Consider the following 11,746-nt stretch of genomic DNA (forward strand, 5'->3'; position numbering starts at 1 on the left):
GCATGCTGGAGGGGCGAACTGATGGGTTGTCCATTGTCAAGGTTCCACAATCGCGCTGTTTTGTCACCCGATGCGCTTGCGAGGATGCGGCCATTCGGTGATATTGCAATGGCAAAAACAACTGTCAGTGTGCTCAACCAGAACCGCGGTTTGCTCCCACTTGGCTGTATCCCATGTCCTAATAGGAGTGATCATATGACCCGGAGATAAGCGTTTTTAGGTCCTTGGTCCAAGCCAAGGCAACGCACACAGTCCGTGTGTCCTTTGAGAGTTGCGACAAGTTTGCCTGTCTTCGCGGCCCAGATTTGAATTGAGAAGTCGAGTTTTCCAGTCCGGGGCTCGTCACGTCCAACAGTTGCAATCAAGGACATGTCTGGTGAATAGACGGCTGCCCACACTTGATTGTGTCCTGTCTTGATCGATGCAATGGTTTCTCCGCTTTTCACGGCCCATTGCCTTGCAGTCCCATCGAGGGATGCGCTTAACACTCTCTGACCATCTAGACTCCAGCAGACAGACCACACTTCGTTTGTGTGCCCCGTCCATCTAGTGATGGCTTTGCAAGTGTCGATGTCCCACAACCTCACTGCATCATCATCACTCCCGCTAACCACTTTCTTCCCGTCCGGAGACAACGCTATGCTCTTCACTGTACCTTCTCCATCCCGCCAGTCCTCTCCTATCTGTTTCCCGCTCTTCAAGTTCCATACCCGCAGCGAGCCGTCGTGTGAACAAGTAATGATCCGCTGTCCACCTGGCAGGTGTATGACGTCCCATACAGGCTTAGTGTGTCCCTCAAATTTCTGGCGGTGTGCTTGTCACTGACATCTCTTTCGTTTTAGGGTTGGATGAAGCCATGCTACAGAACCTCTACGGAGTGCAGCGCCATCTCAGCTTCATCGATCAGATTCCAGAATCGTCACTTACGAGGATAACAACGACAGGCGGAGAGAAGGGCACAATGGGCGTTTCTGTCAAGTCCGAGTTGACTTTCACTGCTTCCAGATGCGTTTTTACATGCTTTATCCTCGTGTTCGCTCCACAGCTTATACATAGCATAGGCTGTGCAGCTGAAGCGCCCAATAATCATCTGCCTCGGGTCACATCTCGTGACTCTCTCAATCAACATTTCCAATACATGATATGATCATCACATCCGTTACTCCAGTTCCTGCATTCAGATCTGCATTCTCCATTTCGTTATAACATCTTCTGCCTTCATCGTTTGCCCGTACGAGCCATACACAGCATTTTCAGTTACCCCATTCAAATCTCACAGGTACGTCTATTCATTCGTCACACTCTCTCGTATCTACTTTGAAAACATCCTCTGATAGTACCTATCACGTCTCTCCTGATGGCTGGACGAAAATAGGTGTGCGTGTCACCTTGGGAGATACAGGTGCATCCACTTATTTAATCTTTCATCTGATCTAGACTGATTATCATTTGTAGATGGTTCCGCAACTACTAATATTCGGAAGGACTCTTCCGTCGCCCACCGCTACATCGCCCACAATCTACATAACACCCATCACCCCCGCTACTCGTTCACCCCGCCCAGACGACCCAACACCCCGGAAACCGCCCCAGTATCTTCTCACATGCACATCATTCACGGGTGGTGAGACGGGCGAGAGAGGTGATGTTGCATTTAGCGAATTCGAAACCACGAGGATGAGGAAAGGCCGAGGAAAAGCCCAGCACTATGTCAAAGCACCCGCGCTTTCAGCAAATAAACCAATAATACACCAGACGTATACGTTTTCGGACCCGTAAGCGACGTTAAAGGTAGAGTATGTGCAGTGGACGAAAGAATTGGTGATATAAAGCATGAGTATACATCGGTCTCTCCAACTCTTGTTCATGTCGTTCTGTTGCGCTTACACCCACACGTCGCATTCCACAGATCAATAAATGCACGGTGAGACACCTTGATGCAGTCGGGATGTCCGGACGCATCCGGAGTTTAAGGAACTCTTTGGATCCGTGTGTTGGAGACGGCATTCACTCTTGTGCGTAAATACTCCTCGTGGTCAAGTACTTATTTTTTTCTGTCTCAGAGAGTCACAATGAAGAAAGCTTCCGTTGGTGCGAGAGCTCTAGAGATGCTTGCAGCAGCACACATTAAACTTTCTTACATCACCCACTTGAGAGGAAGAGCACTTGCGAGCGCGGCCAGGAGTGAAAATTCGATTTCTCCATAATTTGTCTCGTATCTCGTGGCAAGCAGGACGGCTGTTGCTTCTCAGTACACTAAGGCAACCTCAACAGAAATCGGTATGTATTTACAGTCATACACCGTAGACTTATGCAGAACCCCGTTGCGAACATCGTGGTGTAAAACCTGCTTCTATACTTCGGCATAACTTTATTGTTTTTTTTTTAAAAAAAAAGTCAAGCTATTTAGAGCCGACAACGTCCGGAAACCGCTGGTTTACAGGAATGTTCGAACATCGCAACGGTCGAGACACGCGTCAAACATGTCAGTATAGGGAGAGAACGGTGCAAAAGATATATGCAACAGCAAAGACAAGCCTTTAACATACTCAAGTAGCGCGCGAAATGAACATGTGGTGAAGCGAGATGAAGTGGTATCGTACAAAAGAATGATTCCAAAACTTTATCAGTCATGTAACAGAGCGAGCGAGTAGCAATGAGCATGAATTGGCAGAGCACATCAATGAATATATATACATCCAAATCAAACTGGAAAAAGTAGTGCACCGCCGAGGAAAATCATATATTAATGATGACCATCAGTATGCTCAGCAGACGTACAACAGATAAGTAGCCAGAAGCGAGTCCAGAGTCCAGCCTGTCTTATCATTATATCAGGGCGGGAGGGCGTTGAAGTTGTACTAGTAGCTGTGGTAGCATCGCCGATGGCAGGTGTGGACCGTGTGGTGGACGACGGAGAGTCAGCTGCCTGTGGTTGCGAAAATGGCTTAGCGACGTTGGGCTTGGGAGGCTGCGAGCTGCCTGCAGTAGAGTTCTTAGAGTGCAATAGTCTCGTTTTCTGTTGCTGTTTCACCTCCCTGGCAGAGCGCGTTCAGTTGTGAAAACGTAATACAATAAGACATGCCCGTCAACTTACCTTTGAATCCGAAAGAAAGTCATCGAGGCCGGCTTCATTAACAATCGCAGCAACATCCCACGAGTATGCACTTTTGTCATTGCACCCAGTGGCTAGTTGTTTTCCATCCGCGGAAAATGATACACAGTTCACTGGCTTTGCGTGCTGGAGGGAGGAGCTGATAGGCTGGCCGTTCTCGAGGTTCCACAATCGCGCTGTACCGTCGTACGATGCGCTTGCGAGGATCCGGTCATTCGGTGATATTGCAAGGGCGAAGACAAAGGCAGTGTGTTCATCTAGAACCGCGTTTGGCTCCCATTTGGTGATATTCCATGTCCTAATCGAATGATCGTATGACCCGGAAATGAGCGTTTTTCCGTCTGCGGCCCAAGCCAAGCAACGCACTGCGATTGTGTGTCCTTTGAGAGTTGCGACAAGCTCGCCTGTCATTGCGTCCCAGATTTTGACTAAGCAGTTTCCATGTCCATTAGTCGCGGGCACATTCGATCCACTAGTCGCAATCAAGGTTGTGTCTGGTGAATAGACAACTGCCAACACCTGGTTGTGCCCAGTCTCGATCGGCTCGAGGATTGTTTCTCCGCTTTCCACGTCCCATTGCCTGGCAGTCCCATCGGTAGATCCGCTTAACACTCGCTGACCATCTCGACTCCAGTAGACAGACACCACGAGCTTTGTGTGACCCATCCATTTCGCGATGACTTTGCATGTGTCGATGTCCCACAACCTCACTGCACCATCCCTACTCCCGCTAACCGACTTTCTTCCCGTCCGGAGACAACGCTATGCTGCTCACTGCACGTTCTCCGTCTCTCCAGTCTTCTCCTATCTGTTTCCCGCTTTCCAAGTTCCACACTCGCATCGAGCCGTCCCTTGAACAAGTAATGATATGATGTCCACCTGGCAAATGTATGACGTCGTTGACCCAATCGGTGTGTCCTTCATATTTCTGGTGAGGCGTTATCGCTGATGTTTCTTTCATTTTAGCGGTCGGTGAAGCCATGCTTCAGAATTCCGACTACGGAGTGCAGCGCCATCTCAGCTTTCATCTGTCAAATTTCAAAATCACTTACGAGGTCTCTCAGAAGCGGTGGGCAGGCAACAGGGAATAATGGTTGTTTTGGTCAAGTCAGAGTTACACTGCTTCCTGGTACGTTGTTGTACATGCTGTACCATAGGCTGTGTAGCTGAAGCGCCCAAGCATCACATGAGGGACAAATGGAGTGTCAAATCATGACGTTTGGTTGGCTTCGAAGGGTGAATACTAGTTGGTGCGTGCTACACAAATTAAATTATTTCGTAGAACTCACGATAGCGTGAAGCTTGCGAGGACATACTGCACTCTACATACTCACCCAACTCGATGGTACACCCTCATGCACGTCTGGCCTCCTCCTTCCTGGTTGCTATCTGCATTGCCAAAGGAAGAATGGAACCTTCGCAGCACGAGACTTACTCATGCCATGGGAACGATGGACCTTTCGACATGCAGCCGCCGCGCAGCCGGTTAGAGGACCTTCACTAAATAGACGATCAGTAACATGGAAAAGCGTATGATTGATGATGCGGTAAAGGGATAAGATGTAAAGTACGTGGACGATGAGATATACATATATGGATGAGTATCATTAGGCTATCTCGTTCAGTAGAAAACGGAATAGCACGTAACGTCTGGCATGGGGTTTCCTTTTCAGCGCGCTTTCAATGACGCTGCTACCAGGCTGCGCTCTTATGGTGCCCGTAGAGGTGCTCGCGGATCTCCGATGCAACTCTTCTAGCAACATTGTCGTGCCCAGGAAAGCTTCCTCCACGTAGCGGAGCTCATGTTTCGTAGAAGTCCGGAGTGAGGTGTTTTGGGGAGTGTCCTCCGCGGTCCGACCGCGGATAGGTCCTCCTCGGACGATGATGAAGTTACTTTGGAAGAAGTTTCGGCAGGGAGAGCACTTCGGACCCATAACGAAACTACTTGACCAGCAGCGCTCACTCCTCGATCTGTCCTGCCGCATTTCTACCATCCACAGCATCCAAGCCGCCAGTTTCGTCAATAGCCTTGCCTTTACAAAGGCTTTAAACAAGACATCCTCGACCGTCGGAAGACGCGTCGGACCACTTTGATATGCCAGCCCATTGTACTCCCAAGTCGAATAAAAAAACTTGATAGCGATCTTGCGCAATGCGCTTTGGGTGGGACGAAAAATGGAATGGTTTTTTAGATGTTGGTGAGCGAGTTGACTTGGCGTGCTTCAAGTTGTTCACCTCCAGCTCTCTGAGACGCGCGATCAGCTCATCTTTTTACCAGGATTCGTAGCCTGGTGTCATGATGCAGGGTAGGGTAAATCCGAACCTTCAAAAGCGGATGGGAGTCGTGGGACTGCAGCAGCCTCGATGCTGACGGAAAATATTCGGCCGAACCAACTCGGCTAGAGTAAGCTACGGCAGCTCTGTCTCTGAACTTGAACCTGAATCTATTTTACATTTCTTGTGCTCATCCACTGCCCATCGCGCGAAGCCGAACCGATCACCATGCATTGTGAATGCCCATGAGCTAACCGAACAGCTTTGGTCTAGCGTTGAATTCGAGCAATGCGGTTCGTGGATTGTAACGGTACATATAGTCGGAATGGAATTGGCAACTTTGCTTTACCACACACCACACTAGTGATATCGGACGATTGGTTTGTCTGATACTTAACGCGATTTTGGTTAACGGGAACAGAAGGGAATAAGTAAGTGACGTTATTAATGTGATTGCGTACTATGACGAACCTTTATTGATTCTAATTCTGAAGAGCCTCCTCGGGTAGCGCTAGAGTAAGTAAGTACTAGTCCATTTCTGAACTTGAACGTTAACCTGAATCTTAGGCTGTTCTTATCCTCCACTGTCCGTCGTGCGATGCTCCCCATCGTGCGAAGTGAACCGATTAGATTTACAATGTGGTCAGTCCTTGAAGCAGATAAGTAAAGTAATTTAGGTAAGTCGCTTGTGCCACAATCAATTGCCTGGCGCCTAGACCCTGATGATGGAAGGCTCAAAGCGAGGCTCTATGGACCAATTAATTTAGCGTCTCCAAGAATCACGCCTGAATTTAACCAAGCCATCGAAGCCAACCTTGTTTTTTTTCATTGATAACTTGAACGAAATTTCTCGGTTTGGTTGTTGTTCACAACTTTCACGCATGACTGCGCTTGATCTGCACAATGCACTTTTCACATCAGACAAACGATTCGTCAATGCTACGCCTATGCCCGCTCCCGTGACACGTACGCACACGCGTACTCTTTCGCTCACGACAGTCCAAGAACAGTCGCACGATCCTACATCCCCAACCTACAATTCCCCCACCTACCACGACCTACTCTCACGCCAGCCACTCCACCCAGACGGTCCACGACATTGGGACCTCGGTCTTGACCTCACAGGAGACCCAATAACAGCAGCAGAATGTAAAAGCCTCGAAGACCGGTTCATAAAAGCAAAACTACGTCGTTTAAAGTGGATATGTGGGGTTTTTGAAGTTGTTTTTGGTATGCCCCATCCTCGATCTGTGCGTCTTGGGCTAATGCTGATGGCCTTTCGGTTTAACAGGTATATGGGCTATATATTGCACGATTCGCTATTCCCTCGCATTTCAAACGGCTTTTACGAGCGATGTACCAATACGCACGCTTGCGCTCGTGCTATGCGTTACTTCTGGGATTAGTGTTGCGGGAGTGGTGGTGACACTGTTTATACCGCTTCTTCCTAACGATCGAGATAGATTCGTTCGTTCTGCGAGGATAGTCTTAAAAGGGTGTTTTGTTGTGTTGATACTTGGGACGGCGATCGCGAATCTTGTGTTTGTTTTGGTGTGGAGGCCTGTGGATAGATGTGGATGGGACATGGATGTCTCGTGGTCGGCGACGGTTGCGATCGCTGGGGATTCGGCAGCGAACCAATGTCGTACTGCGGGTCTTGCAGCTTGGACGATCGTTGCGTCCTTAAGGGTTATTGTTACTTTGATTACGGTGGTGAGTCTCATTTTCGAGTTTCGATCGTGTTTCTGATTGACGAGCATTCTTTTCATGCAGTTGTTGTACCTTTACTTCCTCAGAGCGTATTCCGAAGCCAGACATCCTTCGAGATATGCCAGAGAGATGTACTACCCTCCATTAATGACCTCGGAGGGTGTCGTAAACTCGCCTGTATCCACTATCGATTCACCTGTATCTACTCTCGACCCATCACCATCAAGAACGCACTTCAGCAAGCTAATGCAGACTCGAGCTGCACTAGGAAGGTCTAACTCGACGTTAGCACTCACTAATTCAACCATCACCCTCGCGCCTTCCATCCCCCCTTCCCCCTCCCATTGTCACTCCTACTCCCATCTAAGCACCCAAGCCACACACATACAATCATCCAACCCCGCACCTCGAACTTCCAACCCGATATGGCGAAATTGGAAAAATCTGCGGATATCGACAAAAGACCATCCAAGGCACAATAGTCTTTCCGAGACACCCTCACCCCGCACGCTTCGCCGGAAGAACCGTATTACTATCCCGAGTGAACATATCTTGCTGAATGCGAATACATTACCCGGTGCCTGGGAGGAGTGCACGAAAGTGTATGCCGCCGGTCTTGGTCTCGGTCCTGGTGCCTCATCGCGGGTTGATTCAGAGTCAGACCACTTCGTGGGCGTCACTGAAGGTCAGGGTGTGTCTCGGATGGAGGGCCGCGGGATCGGGACTGATTATGTGGGTCCACTGGCGATGGACTCGGAGCTAGGTGGCCGAGATTCTGACTCTAACTTTGCCTATTCTTACGGATACGGGGCCTCGGAACCAGCATACCCCTACCTGGAAATCTACAACCCTGCACCGCCGGCTAATGCTAACGCTAATAACATCCTTACCCAACAACCCCGATCATCCGCGGCAGTCGTAGCGCGGGCAGACAGCATCGAGTCCAGAACGTCGCCAACGACCATAGAATCATGTGACGGTGAAGAAGACGAACTGATACCCATAATGGGCGGTTTCGTACAGCGGATGCCTACCATCGAGTCATTCGGGTCTCGAGAAGCTGCACTGTCGATGGCTCGCTCGCGCTTCTCGAGAGTTTCAGTTTCCGAGAGGCATGCGTCTGCATCTCCGCGTTCGTCTATTGAGTGGGCGCCGTCTATGGTGTCTACGTTGAGCAAGAACAACTCGCTTGGGACTGCTTCTGCTTATTTTTCTGTGTCGAGTGATTTGGGGATAGGTGGTTCTGGACCTGGCGTCGGAGTCAATGAGCGGGGCGAGTTAGAGGCGAAGATGACGACAAGTCTGCCTTCGTACAGTCGATTTCACTATACCCGAGAAGCTAATAGCACTACATTATCATCCTAGCGCACATGCGGCTAAGTGCAGCATCATATCATTACCGGATCATCATTATCTCAATCTGTCACAATCTAGCATCGCTATCTGCATCTCATCTACACAAGTACGGACAGCACAAATATAACGAGGTCTCGACGATGATATTAATCCTGTCGACCTATTTTTGAATGTAGTGCTATAGCTCAGCAAATGTGCAATGGATGTCTGGACAGTGTACTAGTCGTATGCCCTGAACCAATCACGACCATGAGATAAGCTATACCCCATGCAGCTATCTCGTACAACCAGATATGAAACGGGACGTAGGCTCAAGATAGTAGATGACCAAGGTTCCGGTTCCGGGAATGCCATACGGTGGATCATCGATAATTTCCCGGCACCGACGACGGCGGAAGGAATAGAAGCCACATCTAGAAAAACGAGCGGTGTTACTGAGACTGGACGGTGAAGATCGTGCCATACGAGTGTGTACACGTAGGATCTGTTTCACTTGGGAGCGGCGTGTCCGGCTGCTATTTCTGATTCTGTGTTCGAGTCTCTGGGCGCGACTTGATAATAATATTAGCCGGACCTGTTTCCCGCCGGTCGAGAAGTTACTTCGAGTTAGTGGACTTGCCGCATCGCGCAGGCGACGACCGGAAGCAACTGAGCTGACACTTTCTGCCATACCGTTGCGCCGCGGAGTGAGGCTATACAATAGCGTCCAAAATGAGATTCCACCCGTGACTCGAGCAAGGGAAGTCAAGATTCAATCCAGCTTGACGCCCCTGGCCTGGAAAGCCTGCAGGGGAGCCAAGCGCAGCACTTCTCACGTCTTACCTTTCTCATGAATAGAGCCGTATTCTCAAACTCAAGGCACTGCTCCACGTGGTTCACAACATGTAGCACGTCGAGTCTCATCAGATGAGCCATCTCACATATGAAAATTTCCTCACCCATTCATTTCTAAGCTCCCGAACTCATCTGATTGGTGATTGATCATGTCAGCATCGTCCAGTAAGACGTCGCTCCAGCAATGCAATTCGCATGCGATAAGAATTTTTTATAAGTAGGCATGACAATAACCACATTCCGAACTCTAGGATTGAAAGCGTGGAACATCGAGCAAATATGGTGCTGATTGATATCGATATTCTGAGCGAACATACGATAGTGATGACCTGTGCATATGCTCCGTGTATAGCCACATGGACTGGGAGCTCATGCGGACTAATTGCGCCCAGGAGTAGCAGAAAAGCAAAGCATGCGCGAGTGCCAAGGGGGCGATCATGACATACACGTACTTCCAACGGTCCGATCACTCGACGAATGACAATGTTTTCTTCTTCTTCAGTCCCGTGGTTTCGACTTCTGCGTTATCCTGCTCCTGTCTTCTCTTCCCCTTTCGTGCGAAAGAGGTAGAAGCTGGAGATGAGGGTGCATCCCTGCTCGAAGGAGAAGGATCATCTACGCCAGCGGGCTTCATGAACGCGTTACTGCCACTGGTATTGGCTGACTTCGGTGCTGACGTGCGGTTTGAAGATAAGGAGCCTGAGCGAAGGTCAACGCCAACGTTGCTGTTGTCGTATATCACCCGACTCGCCGGGTCCTTGAGCTTCTTTGATGGCTTGGCGGATAAAATACTGTTAGTTGAGCTGGATATCGATTTGATCTTGATTTTCCGCGTTTCATCAGGTTGGACGTCTGCTACTGCTGCAACTGCGGACCGCACTTCTGGAGGTTTGGATGACTAACGATAAGGAACGTTTCAATGAACAAGGTTCTTTATGCTTCAAGGGGATATAACCCTGGGGGGTATCGCGGATATGTGCTCACCTCTTCCCCGTTTTTATTAAATTTGCGACGGCCGTGGGGTTGGACGCCACTAAGAGACGTCGATGACGATGCAATTCCATTTCCTTCCCCAACACCAGCCGTTTCAGAAACAGAAGGAAATAGGAAAGGCATGTACGATCTCTCATACAGATCGTCATTTCTGTACATTGCAAAAAGTTCGCTAAAGCCAAAAGGACAGAAAATCCAATTACGCGCAACTCACGAATCTGAGTTGGACCGAGCTCCATCTACCAATCCCCAGGCTTTACGAATTTCAGGCGCCACTTCCCATTCGGCCTCATCTTTAACGTGCGCTTTCTCGAGCTCGACATCGACACCGGATAACTGTTGTGCTCTCCGAGTATTTTGCATGAAACGCAGATTCAAAGTCCCTGTGCTAAGCGTTTTCTGAGTCTCGACGACCATGGTTGGTGGTTGGTTGTAAGTTTGGTTGGTTTTGGTAAACTTTTGTTCCTTGAGAAAATCTTACGTAAGCGAGAAAGAAGCTGGCCTGAGGGATCGGACTTTGATGCAACTCAATACTGCCCCCTCAAACTTAGAACATCGAAGCATGCCAGCAAACTATAGAAGCTAGGCTCTTAGCGGAACTGAGAATGACATCGGTATATCGGCACCCTGGACCCTGGCTAGTCTGTAGAGTCGATCTTGAACCTTCCCTTAGGAGGTGACCTTGAGAGGAAGGTAACGATAAGTGACGCATGATGAAGAAAAAAAGAAGTTAGAACCAACCTTGGCCAAGCTCGGGATGTTTTCAATTTCATGGTATACTTTAACTCACAGCCGCTCATTAAGGAAGCCATTATTAATAATGACGCCAACTTCATGGTCACGCTGTGCATCATTCAGGACTTGGTCTCTCGCGTTCATCTGGATGAAACCTTTCAATGTTATATCCGACGGTGGGCTCCACAGATAACAACTCATTCCCCCTACGCCCAGGTATCGAATACGAAGAAGTCGAACCTCCTGACTGCTCGTGCCACCTAGCGCTGAGGTCTAGGCGCTTGGGTTGTCAACATCCTGACAACTGCGTTCACGCCTCAGTACCAGTCCGCGTCCATTTCGGATACAGTTCCTTACTTTTCGCAGCGCCACCTGTTGTTCCCACCTGTGCAGGAATGGTATGTATTTCGTTACAACCCTGCTTTACGACTCCGAGTCCGCATCAAAACCCTGAACCCGATGATCGTGCCATCGATAAAGCTAGTGCAGTGGGATGGCACTAGAGAAAACCCCGGTTGGACAAGGTGCCTGCAGGAGCTGTGACGATGAGTATGGAGGCGTTCCCGACCGCTTGCGAATACAGCGTCAAAGAAGACAATCCTGGGAGCGAATTGGAAAGCAACGGTTAACGGTCGCCTGCGCACGTAAAGGATAGCAGGGCTTCGGTATCTACGGTGAGATTTTTATCTCTAAAAGTTCAATTTTGGACGTTACGGTTATCAGATTCGC

General features: G+C 49.3%; 2 protein-coding genes across 2 annotated transcripts; one reads left to right on the forward strand and one right to left on the reverse strand.

The window, feature by feature from the left end:
• Positions 1-6,162: 6,162 nt before the first annotated feature.
• DFJ58DRAFT_416192 (uncharacterized protein) lies at positions 6,163-8,487 on the forward strand. The gene is made up of 3 exons (XM_041380288.1): positions 6,163-6,619; positions 6,681-7,102; positions 7,163-8,487. The coding sequence occupies exons 1-3, from the start codon at positions 6,271-6,273 to the stop codon at positions 8,462-8,464; spliced, it is 2,073 nt and encodes a 690-aa protein (XP_041243257.1). The 5' UTR covers positions 6,163-6,270; the 3' UTR covers positions 8,465-8,487.
• A 978-nt stretch (positions 8,488-9,465) lies between these two features.
• DFJ58DRAFT_703960 (uncharacterized protein) lies at positions 9,466-10,712 on the reverse strand. Its single transcript, XM_041383666.1, has 4 exons — positions 10,497-10,712; positions 10,274-10,433; positions 9,742-10,187; positions 9,466-9,667 (listed from the first exon to the last, which is right to left on the reverse strand). Exons 1-3 carry the CDS (start codon positions 10,697-10,699, stop codon positions 9,756-9,758), a joined length of 795 nt encoding a protein of 264 aa, XP_041243258.1. The 5' UTR covers positions 10,700-10,712; the 3' UTR covers positions 9,466-9,667; positions 9,742-9,755.
• Positions 10,713-11,746: the final 1,034 nt, after the last annotated feature.

The sequence above is a fragment of the Suillus subalutaceus genome, assembly GCF_016647625.1.
Source record: "Suillus subalutaceus strain FC151 chromosome Unknown DFJ58scaffold_62, whole genome shotgun sequence".
Lineage (NCBI taxonomy): Eukaryota > Fungi > Basidiomycota > Agaricomycetes > Boletales > Suillaceae > Suillus > Suillus subalutaceus.

Coding starts and splice junctions, on each gene's coding strand:
- DFJ58DRAFT_416192 (XM_041380288.1), top strand. CDS start 6,271: ATGACTGCGCTTGATCTGCACAATGCACTTTTCACATCAGACAAACGA. Junction 6,620..6,680: donor GGTTTTTGAAGTTGTTTTTG/GTATGCCCCATC, acceptor TCGGTTTAACAG/GTATATGGGCTATATATTGC. Junction 7,103..7,162: donor TTGTTACTTTGATTACGGTG/GTGAGTCTCATT, acceptor CTTTTCATGCAG/TTGTTGTACCTTTACTTCCT.
- DFJ58DRAFT_703960 (XM_041383666.1), bottom strand. CDS start 10,699: ATGGTCGTCGAGACTCAGAAAACGCTTAGCACAGGGACTTTGAATCTG. Junction 10,434..10,496: donor GCTCGGTCCAACTCAGATTC/GTGAGTTGCGCG, acceptor TGCAATGTACAG/AAATGACGATCTGTATGAGA. Junction 10,188..10,273: donor TTAATAAAAACGGGGAAGAG/GTGAGCACATAT, acceptor CCTTATCGTTAG/TCATCCAAACCTCCAGAAGT.